This window comes from Meriones unguiculatus, chromosome 17 (genome assembly GCF_030254825.1).
Source record: "Meriones unguiculatus strain TT.TT164.6M chromosome 17, Bangor_MerUng_6.1, whole genome shotgun sequence".
Lineage (NCBI taxonomy): Eukaryota > Metazoa > Chordata > Mammalia > Rodentia > Muridae > Meriones > Meriones unguiculatus.
The window spans coordinates 16,584,838-16,599,639 of NC_083364.1; the positions used below are offsets into that span (position 1 = coordinate 16,584,838).

Sequence of the window (14,802 nt, forward strand, 5' to 3'; positions counted from 1 at the left end):
AGAGAACACAATTTTGGTTCCAAGCTGAGTGGCTTATATCCAGCTCCAATGGTCCTTGAGAGCACTGTTCTCAAACTCACGGACACACACAAAACAAACAATTTAAGCCCAGCACTCTGGAGCCAGAGGGTAGGTCTCTGCGAGTTCAAGGTCAGCCTGGTCTAATAAATAAGTTCACCAGTCAGGGCTAGGTAATGAAATCCTGTCTACAAAGAATACTACTACTGCTGCTAATAATAACAAAAATATTTAAAAAATATTTAAATAAATATTGGTTTTTTGAGGCAGGGTTTCTCTGTGTAGCCCTGGCTGTCCTGGAACTGGCTCTGTAGACCAGGCTGGCCTCCAACTCAGAGATCCATCTGCCTCTGCCTCCCTCCCAAGTGCTGGGATCAAAGGCATATGCCACCACCGCCTGTCACTAACACATATTTTAAAAGAGAATGAAAGCCAAGGAGATGGCTCAGTGGATAAAGACACTTGCTGCCAAATCCGATGACCCCATTTTGATCCTCAAGGCCCACAGGGAGAACAGATCCCCAAAAGCCGTCCTCAGGCGGGCTGTGGAACTCACCTTCCCCCACAAACACAAGACAGAAATACATGTGCTGGTTGGCTGCTTTGTTTTTTAAGTTTGTGATTCAAGATTGTTGCCAGGGCTGGAGGACAGGAGATCAGCCTTACAGATTTCCGGCAGCCTCAGTTTCTCCCTGGCTGGCTAGAGGCTGCTCTGGGAGCTCCATCCTGGCCTGGGCGGTGGAAGCATCACCCAACCCTGCCCAGCGAACCCAGGCAGCGGCCCAGCTCCTCCTTCCGTGGACGCCGGCGCCCGGGACCCACAGAGGGACTGGAGCGGGGCTGGCCTGGATGTTCCCTCCTTCCCCCAGGATGGAGCGTGTGTGGACGCTGTGGCTCGGGCTGGCGCTGGGGTTCCCGGTGGCGAGCGCCCACCCTCAGCCCTGCGGGGTCCCCGCGCCCGCCGGGGGCTCCGTGCGCCTGGCCGCGCTCCTGCCCCGCGCGCCAGCCGCCCGCGCCCGCGTCCTGGCCGCTCTGGCCACCCCTGCTCCTCGGCTGCCGAACAACTGGAGTCTGGAACTGGTGACGGTCGCGTCCCCCGAGCGGGACCCCGCGTCGCTGGCCCGGGGTCTGTGTCAGGTCCTGGCACCGCCCGGCGTGGTGGCCTCGATAGCCTTTCCCGAGGCGCGGCCGGAGCTGCGGCTGCTGCAGTTCCTGGCGGCCGCCACCGAGACCCCGGTGCTGAGCGTCCTGCGGAGGGAGGCGCGCGCGCCCCTCGGAGCCCCGGTACGCGGGAGTGCGGGGTGGGGGAGGGCCTGGGGCGCGGTGAGGCGAGCCCCACTTCTCCAACCCCGGGCCGGCGCGTTCCTCCCTGGGACGTGCGCCGCTCTCCTCTCCCCGGGCTTGGAGAGTGTGGGAAATCCTTCCAGGAGCCCAGCCAGCCTTTCCCTCCCGTCAGGCAACTCCCTTCCCACAGCTCTGTGGCGGCCTCCAGCCCTGGGGCGAGCAGGTCATCCCCACCTCCGCATGTCAGTCCCCCGGATGTCTTTTTGTTGTTGAGGATGATGTTTCAAGACAGTTGCTCACTGTGTAGACCAGGCTAGCCCTGAACACACAGAGATCCACCTGCCTCTGCGTTCCTAGTGCTGAAATTAAAGGCATGTGTCATTACACCCTATTGGGTTGTTTCCTGATACGGGGTCTCATGTATCTGCTGTTGGCCCTGGCCAACCCACCCCGTACCAAGGCAGGCCAGCAAAAGGGCCTCATCCAGAGATACCCACCTGCAGTCTGGCTCCCAGGTCCCTGGGTCACGGGGGACCTCTTGTCCTCCTCTCAGGGAGCCCCTAGCCCCTTAGGACTGTCAGTGACCCTGGTTCTCGGTAGATCTGCTGGAAGCCTCCAGACCTAACCTGACAATGACCCCTGCCTGCTTCCTGGTCTGGGAACTGCGCCTGTGTGTGCTGCAGCCTTTGAGCCAGCCCTGTCTCCTCTGGGACTGGCCTGGCCTCCCCACACAGAGCTGTGGCACGCTCAGTACCATGTCCCTGCCAGGCAGCACCCTATGGGGCTTAGGTGTCTTGGGCTGCCTTGTATTCCAAATACACAACACAACCTCCTGAGAACTTTCTGAGTGTGCTGGGCACCAAAGGACTCCTGGGGAGGTGGGGTGGGACTAGGCCAAGACGGAAGGAGAGAGGGGGTGGGAAAGAGAGAGAGAGAGAGAGAGCAACGTGGAAGAACCAGAGGAGCTGGGTTTTGAAGAATGTCTAGGAGTTGATTTACCTGCAGAGACTTGGTAGTGTAGCTGGTGAAATGCTACATGCAAACAAAAGAAGACAAGGGAGGGCTCAAGGCTCATTTGGCACAGCACAAGTCCATCCTGCCCAAGTCCTGCACCCCATCCGAGCGCATCCTACACGGGAAGCAGCTGTGCATGCTGGCCACCCCAGCACTCTGGAGGTAGAGGCAAGAGTATCACGAATTCAAGGCTGTCCAGCCTGAGCTATGCAGATCTCTCTCTCTCTCTCAAAAATAAAAAATCAAAAAGAGGGTCCTGGGGAGCTACGGAAGGACTTAGAACTGGGGTAAGCTGAAGGGGGGCAAGATAATGGCCAGCTTTCAAGACGCTCCCTTGACGGGCTCGGTGGATGGGCTGTGGATGCAAAGATGGACAGCCCTGACCGGACCACCTCTCCCCAGACCCCGTTCCATCTGCAGCTGGACTGGGCCAGCCCCCTGGAGACCATCCTGGACGTGCTGGTGTCCCTGCTACAGGCGCATGCCTGGGAAGACATCGCTCTCGTCCTCTGCCGCGTCCGGGACCCTGCTGGCCTCGTGACACTGTGGACTAGCCGTGCTGGCCAACCCCCGAAGTTTGTGTTGGACCTGGCCCGGCTGGACGGTGGGAATGGCAGTCTTCGGGCTGGCCTGGCCCTGCTGGGGGCTCCGGAGGGAAGGGAAGGCCCGGCGCCTGCGGCCGTCCTCCTGGGTTGCAGCGCTGCCCACGCTCGGGAGGTCCTAGAGGCCGCACCGCCGGGTACCCAGTGGCTGCTGGGCACACCACTCTCTGCCGAGGCCCTGCCCACAGCTGGCCTGCCGCCTGGCGTGCTGGCGCTGGGAGAAAGCGAGCGCCCCTCCCTGGAAGCCGCCGTTCGCGACACGGTGGAGCTAGTGGCTCGGGCACTCAGCCGCATGGCCCTTGTGCACCCAGAGCGCGTCCTGCTTCCAGATGGGGTCAACTGTGAGGCCCTGAAAGCCGTGGGGCCCAAGTCGCCGGGGCACACCTTGGCTGGGTGAGTAGGGCCCAGCCTGGGGGGAGGCCTCCAACCCACAGCCTCGCATTGTCCCCTGTGTGTCCGGGAATCTGAGGGCTGGGTGCCCCCGGAGGAACCTAGAGGACTGGATGGCTCTCCCCTCATCCCCAAGCCTGGCTCTCCCACGGGTTCCAGGCAGGTGCTTGCTGGGCGAGGGGCAGGTCTCTCAGAGTCAAGACAATTCTGTTTTTGCTGTTGGTTTTTTGTTTTGTTTTTCGAGGCAGGGTTTCTCTGTGTAGCCCCAGCTGTCCTCACTTTGAGGACCAGGCTGGCTTCGAAATCAACGATCCTCCCGCCTCTGCCTCCCTGAGTGCTGGGGTTGAAGGGGTGCGCCTCCTCGCTGGCTGACAGGTCTTGTCCCCTGTACTCCACAGGTTCCTGGGCAACACGTCCTTCCAGGGCCACACAGGGGCTGTGCGGGTGGCAGGATCTTCTCAGGTGCACGTGTCTCGGCATTTCCGGGTGTGGAGCCTGCGCCGGGACCCGCGGGGGGCCCCAGCCTGGGCAACGGTGGGCAGCTGGCGGGACGGACGGCTGGACTTCCGGCCGGGGGCGGCTGCCGGCCGAGTGCCGTCCCCGCCCGGTCCCCAAGCCCGGCCGAAGCTGCGGGTGGTAACCCTCGTGGAGCACCCGTTTGTATTCACCAGGGAATCCGACGAGGACGGGCAGTGCCCGGCTGGGCAGCTGTGCCTAGACCCGGGCACCAACGACTCGGCCAGGCTGGACGCGCTGTTCGCGGCGCTGGCCAACGGCTCGGCGCCCCGCCCGCTGCGGAGGTGCTGCTACGGCTACTGCATCGACCTGCTGGAGCGGCTGGCGGAGGACCTGGCCTTCGACTTTGAGCTGTATATCGTGGGCGACGGCAAGTACGGGGCACTGCGCGACGGGCGCTGGACCGGCCTGGTGGGCGACCTGCTGGCCGGCCGGGCGCAGATGGCGGTGACCAGCTTCAGCATCAACTCGGCGCGCTCGCGGGTGGTGGACTTCACCAGCCCCTTCTTCTCCACCAGCCTGGGCATCATGGTCCGTGCGCGGGACACGGCCTCGCCCATCGGGGCCTTCATGTGGCCCCTGCACTGGTCCATGTGGGTGGGCGTCTTCGCCGCCCTGCACCTCACGGCGCTCTTCCTCACCCTGTACGAGTGGCGCAGCCCCTACGGGCTCACGCCGCGCGGCCGCAACCGCGGCACGGTCTTCTCCTACTCGTCCGCGCTCAACCTGTGCTACGCCATCCTCTTCGGGCGCACGGTCTCCAGCAAGACCCCCAAGTGCCCCACCGGGCGCTTCCTCATGAACCTCTGGGCCATTTTCTGTCTCCTGGTGCTGTCCAGCTACACAGCCAACCTGGCGGCCGTTATGGTGGGCGACAAGACCTTCGAGGAGCTGTCCGGGATCCACGACCCCAAGGTGGGGGCTGGGAGAGCTCAGGCGCAGGGCCGCAGGGGGTGGGGGGGGCTGGCTCAAGGGACAGGGCCGCGGGCGGGCGTGGTGTGTGTGTGGGGTGAGCTGGCTCAGGGGACAGGGCCGCGTCCTGCGCGCTCCCTTCCCCGAAGGCTCCTACGCCAAAGCGTGGTGCTGGGAGCAGAAGCCGGGCTTAGGCATGCTGGGCGCCCCTGCCTCAGTCCTGCCCTCGCCTCCATTCCTGAGGAACTCCCTCGGCAGTCAAGGCTGCCATCCCACAGTGGTGAGGCCGGGGTCGGCCCGCCCCTGCCTCCCTGGTGCTGGGGTGACCCGCACCGCCACAGCCCCGCCTCCCGCTGCAGGGGCGACAGGCGCGCGTCTGGGTTCCCCGACTTTCAGCTTTCAGGACTGCGGCGCACCAGCCCGTTAGGAGGTGCCCCCACCCAGCCTTGCCGCTGGGCGCTGCCTGCTGTTGTGGCCCCTCGGCGGCTGCCCGGGAGGCCGGGCTGTGGGCGGGAGCGGGCGCCGCGGCGTCGGTGCGCGGTCCCCGCCGCTGAGAGCCCCCTCCCCGCAGCTGCACCACCCCTCCCAAGGCTTCCGCTTCGGCACGGTGTGGGAGAGCAGCGCCGAGGCCTACATCAAGGCCAGCTTCCCCGAGATGTACGCGCACATGCGGCGCCACAGCGCGCCCACCACGCCGCACGGGGTGGCCATGCTCACGTGAGTGCGCGCGGGGCGCCGGGGGTGGGGGCACTGGGCGCTCCGGCCCCGCTGACCGCCCAGCCGCTCGGCCCCGCAGGAGCGAGCCGCCCAAGCTCAATGCCTTCATCATGGACAAGTCGCTGCTGGACTACGAGGTGTCCATCGATGCGGACTGCAGGCTGCTCACCGTGGGCAAACCGTTCGCCATCGAGGGTGAGCGCGCGCGGTGGGGCCTGGGGCGGGGGGTGAGCGCGCGGGGTGCGGGGCCCCCGCCGCTGCAGCGGGCCGCTCGCCCTCTTCTGCAGGCTACGGCATAGGGCTGCCCCAGAACTCGCCGCTCACCTCCAACCTGTCCGAGTTCATCAGCCGGTACAAGTCCTCGGGCTTCATCGACCTGCTCCACGACAAGTGGTACAAGATGGTGCCGTGCGGGAAGCGGGCGATCGCCGTGACGGAGGTGAGCGGAGTCGCGGGCGAGGGGCGCTCGCCGTGACGGAGGTGAGCGGGCGGGGGCGCGGGCGCCCACCCCCGGCTGGGCCTGACGCCGCGGCCTCGCAGACGCTGCAGATGGGCGTGGACCACTTCTCGGGGCTCTTCGTGCTGCTGTGCCTCGGGCTGGGCAGCGCGCTCCTCAGCTCGCTGGGCGAGCACGTCTTCTTCCGCCTGGTGCTGCCGCGCATCCGCCGGGGCCACAGGCTGCAGTATTGGCTGCACACGAGCCAGGTGAGGAGGCGGGCGGCGGCGGGGAGCGGGCGGGCGCCCCCGGGCACCCCGAGACACGTGTCTGTGCCCCCAGAAGATCCACCGGGCCCTCAACACCGAGCCGCCCGCGGGGCCGCAGGAGGGAGCGGAGGAGCGCAGGTGAGCAGCGGCGGGGGGAGTGGGGAGGCTGGCAAGGGGCCGGGAGGGGGGCAGGCGGGAGATGGGAGGGGACCGGCGGGACCGACAGGCACGCACTGCCCCTCTGTCGCAGCGGCCCGGAGGAGCAGCCCCGCGCGGCCGAGGGCGCGGCACGCTGGCGGCGGGCGCGGCGCGCGCTGGAGCGGGAGCGGCGCGTGCGCTTCGGGCCGGAGCCCGGCGAGGCGGGCCCCCCGCTCTGCCCCAACGGGCCGGGGCCGCAGGCCGAGCTGCGGGAGCTGGAGCGGCGCATCGAGGCGGCGCGGGAGAGGCTGCGCAGCGCGCTGCTGCGGCGTGGGGAGCTGCGGGCCCGGCTGGGCGACGGGGCACGCCTGCGGCCGCTGCGCCTGCTGCGAGCACCGCCCGCGGGGAGCTGAGAGCCACAGGCCGCGCTGTCCACGACAGTTTATTCTATATACAAACACGACTCTGTACACTGCAATTAAATAGCGTGGACCGTGCGCCCCGCGTCCTGAGCCAGCTGCGTCCGGGCGCGGCGCTCGGCCCCGTGCGGGCGCCGTGTGAAGGCACTGGGGAACACCAGGCGGCCGGGCCTCGCCCGCCGCCCGCCCCGGCCGCCTCCAGAACCTCGGCCGCCGGCCCCCTCCCTGCAGACCACAGCTCGCCCCGGCCCCGCCGCGGTTCCGCCGGGAGCCAGGCTCGACGTGGCTCAGGACCCCGCGGGCGCGGGCGCATCCTCCGGAGGGGGTCCGGGGTCGGGGCGCGCGCTGTCGGGGGCGCCAGGGGCCGCCGGCCGCCGCTCCAGCAGGGAGGCGCTCAGCCCCGACAGGAAGGACGCGTCCGAGATGATGGCGGCAGTCTCGGCCACCCAGCCCAGGTCGCTGCCGGACACCGCGGCGGCCGCGCCCAGCGAGCCGGGCCCGGGGGCCCCGCCGGCGGGCGCGGAGCCGGGGCCCAGCGCGAGGGGTGGGCCGGGCTCGGGGGCCGTGGGGGAGCCGGAGTTGTTGTTCAGGTCGTCGGGCAGCGCCGTGGGGGTCCCGGGGCCCAGCGGCGGCGGCTGCAGCAGCATCTCCTGGATGCGGATCTGCTGCAGGATGGCGGGCAGCTCGTAGTGATGGAAGAAGTAGATCATGGAATGCTGCGGGCGGCAGGGGCGGAGGGCCCCGGTCAGGCCCGCGACTGCAGCCAGGCCCGCCCCCCGGGGACGGCGGGTGGGGGTCGGGGCGGCCTCACCTGGATGAAGAGCCACGAGGTGACCAGGGCCAGGCTGCTGTACTGCCCGTTGAAGCGGTAGTGGTAGGCGTAGAAGGCGAAGTGGTACAGGTAGAAGAACCTGCGCAGAGAAGCCACCCTGCCACACGGCCCGCCCCGCCCCTGCGGGCGTGGACCCCGCCCCTCCTCCCCGCCCCTCACTGTCCCCGGCCCTGCCTCCACCCCGCCCCTCCTCCCCACCTCAGCCAGTGCCTCTTGCTGGTGTTGGTGTGGCAGCAGATGGCGTCGTACTGGTCGGCCAGCCACACGATGAGGATGATGTAGAAGGCCGTGGTGGTGTCGTTGAAGAACTCGGACATGATGGCTTCCATCCCTGCGGGGACACGCGGGGTTGGCGCGGGCGGGGCGGGGCGGGGCGGGGGCGGGGGCGCGGTGGGGGTCCTCACCGACGAGGGCCAGGATGACGGTCAGCAGGGGCGCTGCGGGGAAGGCGATGGCCATGTTCATCTCCAGCATCTGCAGCAGGTCCACTGCGGGCACAGGGCGGCCGCCCATGAGGGCCTGGGGAGAGCCCAGCCCCCCCCCCCCGGCCGGCCGGGACTCACCGATGAAGACGAAGATCTGGTGGTGCGAGTAGCGCAGCAGCATGGACACGCTGAGGGTCTGCGGGCGGACGGGGCAGGTCAGGGCGGGGCCCGGAGCCGCCCGAAGGCCCCTCCCGAGCCGGCCCCTCCCCCTCACTCACGAAGATGACCATGATGACGAAGGCCGCCAGGTAGGAGGTGCGCGCCATCCACATGCTGACAAAGCGGTAGTGCTCCCCGGACACCACGTTCCGCAGGAAGCCTGCGGGAGGGAGCTGTGAGCGCCCAGGCCCCCGCTCCCCCCTCCCCCCTCCTCTCCCCGGGCCGCACCCTTGTTCTCCTCATTCTCCGCCAGGCCCTTCACGCTGGACATGAGGATGTCGTCGTAGCCCAGGAACTCATCCAGCAGCAGGCGGCTGAAGCGGTCCCCGAAGCACTGGTCCCGCGTGGGGTCTGACAACGGAGGACAGTCAATATGGGTCACTGTAGTGAGAGCTGTGTAACCTCGGCCTCTTTAAAACCCCCAAAAATGTCATGGAAAGACGCTTCCATTTTAATCTCAGGTACGGGGACATGAGGCTGCTTCATAGCAGCGACTGTGGTTTGCCTCTTGGTTGAGCGAGGCGTGGTTTCTGAGGAATAAATGCCAGGACCCCCGGATGCAGTCTGTCAAGTAGTATTGTGGGGAAAATGGAATAAGAAATTAGATATCCTGACTGACAGTGACGGTCAAACTCGCCCCAAGGAACTTGACGGCCCTAATCAGCAGGAAGTAGCCTAATGATAATCCGCCCCTCTCTCTCCTAGCGAGTGTGCGGGGGTCAAGGGTGGAAGAGAGAAGATGGATCCCACAGAGTAGTAAAGTACCTGACTCCCGGGCACGGGGCCAGGAAGCCCTGTGCAGCCGCCTGTTCTTAGCCCCAGACCGCCAGGGTGCGGGCTGCCTCACCTAGGGTGACCACCATGACCGGAATGCTCAGGCGCTGGCGCGTGGCCTGTGACAGCCTCAGGAAGCCGTATTCCAGCGAGTACTCCACGATGTACTCATCCTGCGGCCACACTGCAGACAGGCAGAGCGGTCAGCTGGCCCCCCCTGGCATGGCCTCGCCACCCTCCCTACCTGGCCGCACACCTTTTGTTGGTGTCTCGGGGAAAGGGAAGTCCTGGCTGTCGTTCAGGGCATCGGCGCCACCTGGTGGCTCCAACACTTTGGGCTCAATGTCCAGCTCGAACTGCAGGCAGAGAAGCAAGCTGTCAGTGAGACCCCGGGGGGCGCGTGACCCCGGCCTGGGTGCCCAGCACCCGCTCACCTTGATGGAGCTATTGGTGAACATCTCCACGGTCAGTTCCTCCTCCAGCTCCAGGCCCCCTGGCTCCAGCTCCAGGCCACTTAGGCCCCCGTCACAGAACTGCAGGATCACGGGTGCCCGGCTGGAGTTGTGGCGCACCTCCACCCGCAGGACGCCCTCACGCGGCCACCGATCTCGAACATGCTCCAAGCAATTGATGGGTGACCGGGAGAAGACAATGTGTATGTAGGCCAGCACAAAAAGCACAAACAGGGCCTGGGGGTGGGGTGGGGGCAGTCAGCAGGGCGGAGGGACTCTCCCTTCCCAGCCAGGAGAGGCTCTGGCTGCCTGAGCCTCCTTGGGAGGTAGCCGGCCTAGGGTCCTCTCTGCAAAGGAACCCTATACCTCTGCCCTCCTGCAGTCTCAGGCCCACCAGGTGCCTCAACTCAAGGCTGCCTTTGGGGACCCCGGCCTCACTGCAGCTCACTGACGGAGCCCCTGACCTCACCGGCTAAGAATAGCTACTGTCCCCAGCAAGGCACCCTCTGCCCTGCTCCTGGGACTGACAGGAGTCACAAGGACACAGCTGACCTGCCCTGGTGGGGCCCAGGCACGTCAGCAGGACCAGGCTACCCTGCCTGGAAAAGCCAATGGCTGCTTGTGCTGGTGACCCTGCACCCAGGAGCCCCTGGGCATGCTGGGAACATGGGTGGTTCACCCCTGGGGTAGCTCCTGGCATGGAAAGAATGGAGGGCAAGAGCTCCACTCAACACCCTGCAGGGTTCAGGGTGCCCTGCTGGGACTGACCCCGCTACAGATGTTCAAGTACATTTAAGAAAGGAAAAAAAAAAATACACGGGCCATCCAGACGGCTCACTGGGTGAAGGGGCTTGCCACTAAGCCTGACAACCTGGGTTTGATCCCCAGGATGGACACATAAGGTGGAAGAAGGAATCTGACAGCAGAAGCTGTCCTCTGACCTTTCCACACACACAGCGGGCGCGTACGCCCATATATATACACACTCACACACAGAATAAACGAAATGCTTTTTTTCCCCTTTGAGACAGGGTTTCTCTGTGCAGCTTTGGCTGTCCTGGACTCACGCTGTAGACCAGGCTGGCCTCGAACCCAGAGATCCACCTGGCTTTGCCTCCCTGAGTGCTGGGATTAAAGGAGTGCGTCATCACAGATTATTTAATATTACTTATTAACCTCAAATACCCCTACGCTGGAGGAGAGTGGCTCAAGGAGTCCCAGCCCCCGAGAACTCCTCCTCCTCTTTCCCTACTCAGTGTGGGGGGTGAGTTTGGTCCTTAACTCAGTAGTTCTCAACCTGTGGGTCGCAACCCCTTTCATGTGAGGGGGTCACCTAAGACCACCGGAAGACAGATATTTACATTACAATTCATGACAGTAGCGAAATCAGTTACAAGGTAGCAACAAAAATGTTGTGGTTGGGGTCACCACAACATGAGACACTGTAGCAAGTGGTCACAGCAAAGGCAGAGAACCGCTGCCCATGTCGCTGCGCCCAGGGATGTGCTCAGCACCTGCTGCACACCCCAGGGTGGCTCATGGGAAGACAGGGATTTTACATTACAGTTCATGACAGTAGCGAAATTACAGTTACAAAGTAGCAACAAAACTGTTGTGGTTGGGGTCACCACAACGTGAGGGACTGTATCAAATGGTCACAGCCTCAGGAGGGCTGAGAACCGGCTGCTCTAACCCATGTCCGGTGCAGGCCAGGGATGTTGCTGTCACCTGCTGCAAACCCAGGATGTCTCACGTGGGCTGAAGGGGACCCCAGCACTCTGTGGAGCTGCCTAGCCCACTTCCTCTCTGGCCCCACACACATAGCTCCCCACCACATACTTGCTGGCCAGCACAGGTCCTGGCAGTCTGCAGGCCCATGATAACCAGGGCCCTGGTGCTGACAAGGTGCCAGCTGCCCAACAGGGGGTAGAGGGAAGGGATCATCAGGGCCAGGATGGTCTCTGACTGCCCTGCAGGCCTAAAGTGTGCTTTCAACTTGCTATACTCTTTAGGGATGACGAGACTGGACTCCCAGACCACGCTCCTGAGAGAGCAGCCGCAGCAAGCACCACAGCACCCTCCCCACCCCGCTGTGCCTGCTGCCCAGGTGACCTCTGCTGTCTGGTGACACAGCTTGGTCACTACTAGTGACCTGGGAGGATGCAGAGCAGGCTTGGAAGGCCTGAGACCAGGCCTGGACTGAGACCAGGCTAGTCTGGAGCTGGACATTCCTGAAGCCAACACCCACCCCTGTGAGCTGGGAGGCTCCCCCTGGGCAAGAAATGGATTTCTGTATCAGGTGTAGTGAAGGCTGACCACCCCAGGCTAAGACCAGAGCAGCCACTCCTGCCAGTCAAGGCCAAGAGCAGGGAGGAGGGCTGTGTCCCAGGCTCTCCCTCTACCCATTGGGCATCTAGAATCAGAGGGAGGTGGTCACTGGACAAGAGGACATACCCTGGGTCCTCTGTCCCCAGTGTGGCTGCTTTGGCTGGTCCACAAGTCCCCCGATGTTACCCAGCATCCCACTCAAGCCCTAGGGCACTGCTCTCATCTGCCCACTAGCTGTCATAGACTCAGGGCTTAGTCACTCTGGCCTGGTGGGGGCTGCTGGAAATCAACACCTGTAGACACCTCAATGCCACGACCTCGGCTTCTCAGGTCACCCTGTACCCTGTAGGCAGGGGTGTCTCACTGTCACCCCAGCCACCTGTGCGATGAGAAGACATGCCTGCGGTGGCTGCAGATACCAGCCTCAGCCGGGAGATCCCCACCCACCCGACAGTGCCACACAGCACCCTCTGTGGGCAGCTCTCCACTCAGTGCAGGGACCTAGCTGGTGCCACCACTCCTCCTTGCTGACACCCGCCCCCGTCTTGGGGTCTAAAGAACCAGATTGTGACAACCCTCTATCACGCGGTCGCCCACTTGCTAGTTTCTTACTTAGTCCAGGCACCTGGGGACTCACACTCTAGGTCTATCTAGTTTCAATCCTCGAGGCTGCGAAGCCCGCAGAGGGGACACCAAGTCCAGCAGTTCTTCCCCAGGCTTCTGTAGGAGCGGACACGCAGGAGGGGGTGGGGACAGGGTGCACAGTGCTCCAGTCATAGCAGGGCTTGGCTGTCAGGCACAGCCCCTCTAGGAAGGTTGGGCAGAAGCTGTGCAGGCAGGATGAGCAGGAAACACAGCATAAGGGCTCCCCAAAACCTCAGCAGCCCCAGAAACCGGCTGCTGTATGGCCTGTTTGTCCTGATTAAGAAAGGGCACTGGGGTCAACTGTCATCCAGCACATCTGATCAGACACATCTGGCTCCCACAGTCGAGGGCGGCCACTCAAGACGCTAAGGGTGTGGAAGGCAGAAGGAGCACTGGCTCCTCTGCAGACCACAGACTGGAGACTGAGGGGACCCCCACATCTGTCATGCGCCCATGCCTGAGATACCTCTATGAGACCCTTAAAACCATCAGCTTTGGGGCAGTGCTAGGAGCCAGTCCCAAATTCACCCACGCCATGGGAAAAGGCAGTGTCTCCAACATCAGCACACCTGCCACCCTGCTGTACCCCAACACCAGATGGCAGCCAGCTCCTGAGAGAGCTGTCATGGGCAAGGGTCCCAGCGAGAGACAGCCTGGTGCCCATTCCTCTGGAGCAGTCTTTGTGACTGAGAACCCAGCGCCTCCCAGGAGCACAACAGCCAGGGCAAGTGCTGGCTATGGGAGCTTCTCAAAGACTTACGCAGGCATGAGGACCCTGGCCAACCTGGGCACTGGCTATGACTTTGTGGCTAACCCTTGTGAGGTGACCTCACCAAAGAGCCACAAAAGGCCTGGCAAGAGTCTGAGAACCATGAAGTGACAGAGATGGGCTTAGAGAACTGTCTGCAGGCGAGGCTCAGGGTACGGTGGTGTGGGAGTGACTAGGAGAGACTCTCCCCAGATGAGAATCAGGGTGGGATGGGAATGACAGGTGGGGGTGGGCCTCTGCTATAGGAGACTGTCTACACTGGAACCTCAGGAGGGGATGGAAGTGACCATAGTGTTTGCAGTGGAGGTGCAGGGTAAAATGAGAGTGACAGGTAGGAGGGTGGACCTGGAGTCCAGGATACTGTCCCAGGAGGATCCTGGGCTCTGGTCTCTGGTCTTCGGTGGAAAATTACGGGGCCTAGGCTCCCAGGCTGCAGAGTCAGAGGTCAAAGAACAGGAGGCGGGGCCTGAGAGTTGAGGAAGTGGGGACCAGAGGGTGCCATCAGTGAGACTGGCATCAGGGTACGCGGGCGTCAGGGACCAAGTGGTGAAGCTGTGGGAGTGGGCGGGAGGATGACAGCTGGGGTCAGAGGTCAGGGGTCAGAGGTCACCTTGAGCAGAACGAAGAACTCAAAAAGGCGGCGGAAGGCGGGTGGGAAAAGGCGCGAGTAGGTGACGGCCATCTTGAAGAACAGCGCGTGGAAGAGCCGGTCGCGCACGTTGATGAGCGGGTTAGGGTTGAGGTTGGGGCCGCGCGGGCCGCGCACGGGCGCCGCGCCGCCGCCGCCGCCCCCGTTGGGCCCCGGCCCCGGGGCCGCCGCGTGCTCCGACATCACCGCCCCGTGTCACCCCGGCGGCCGCCGGCTGCCCCCGCCGCGTCCCGGCCGCCGGATACCCCCCGCAGCCCCCGGCCGCCGCCGCCGCCGCCTGCGCCTCCGCTAGCGTCCGTCCGGCCAGCGACGCCGGCGAGAGCGCCGGGCCAGAGCGCCGCCCGTGCGCGGGGCACGCTGGGATCGCCATGGCCGCCCCAGGAGGCCGGGCTTTTGGGCCTGAGGCTGGGAACCACAAGAGGTGGGCGGAGCCTGGCCACTAATCACAAACTTCGCTCGGAGTCACGTGGAGTCCAATTTACTGCTCGGCTCATTTGCATAGGGCTTCCCACCTACTGAGGCACGGCCGGGGGGTGGAGCCGCGTGTCGCGTAAAGTCCCTTTAATTTGCGTAGGGCTCCAGGTTAGCCGCGAGCGGGCTGAGGGGCGTGGTCTCAGCACCAGGCTATTTTGCATTAAAGTTTCCCTCAGCCGTGGCAGCCCGGACTCGGGGGCTGGGCGACGTTGGCCGACATTTGCATAGCGCTTCCTATTAGCGGAAGATGAAAGGGGGCAGAGACTCAGGCCCGTAAGTCTATTTGCATAGGGCTTCCCAATGGCCACAGCCTCGCCGAGGGGCGGGGCCGATGCGGATATTAGCATAGGGCTCCCGGAAGCCCACCTTGCGCGGGAGTTCCACGGGCATAGCTTATTAGCATAGAGTTTCACCTGAGCACCGACAGCGCGGGAGTCCACGCTGAGGGGCGGAGCCTCGTGGCGCCCGTGTATTTGCATATAGCTTCCCAGAAGGCTCCGCCGGGCGCGCGCTCCTCTCA

General features: G+C 64.3%; 2 protein-coding genes across 3 annotated transcripts; one reads left to right on the forward strand and one right to left on the reverse strand.

Moving 5' to 3' along the window:
* Positions 1–529: 529 nt before the first annotated feature.
* Grin3b (glutamate ionotropic receptor NMDA type subunit 3B) lies at positions 530–6,726 on the forward strand. Its single transcript, XM_021641850.2, has 9 exons — positions 530–1,302; positions 2,719–3,311; positions 3,707–4,739; positions 5,308–5,453; positions 5,533–5,648; positions 5,741–5,892; positions 5,994–6,158; positions 6,232–6,296; positions 6,409–6,726. The coding sequence occupies exons 1-9, from the start codon at positions 604–606 to the stop codon at positions 6,707–6,709; spliced, it is 3,270 nt and encodes a 1,089-aa protein (XP_021497525.2). The 5' UTR covers positions 530–603; the 3' UTR covers positions 6,710–6,726.
* On the reverse strand, positions 6,723–14,123 carry Tmem259 (transmembrane protein 259). Of its 2 annotated transcripts, XM_021641849.2 has the most exons (11): positions 13,770–14,123; positions 9,400–9,654; positions 9,222–9,321; positions 9,039–9,149; positions 8,420–8,542; positions 8,251–8,351; positions 8,111–8,168; positions 7,952–8,035; positions 7,746–7,878; positions 7,527–7,626; positions 6,723–7,431 (listed from the first exon to the last, which is right to left on the reverse strand). In XM_021641849.2, the coding sequence occupies exons 1-11, from the start codon at positions 13,989–13,991 to the stop codon at positions 7,003–7,005; spliced, it is 1,716 nt and encodes a 571-aa protein (XP_021497524.1). In that variant the 5' UTR covers positions 13,992–14,123; the 3' UTR covers positions 6,723–7,002. The 2 variants fall into 2 exon arrangements, with proteins under 2 accessions (XP_021497524.1, XP_060227083.1); XM_060371100.1 differs by having other exon boundaries at positions 7,952–8,168.
* Between the last annotated feature and the right edge of the window lie 679 nt (positions 14,124–14,802).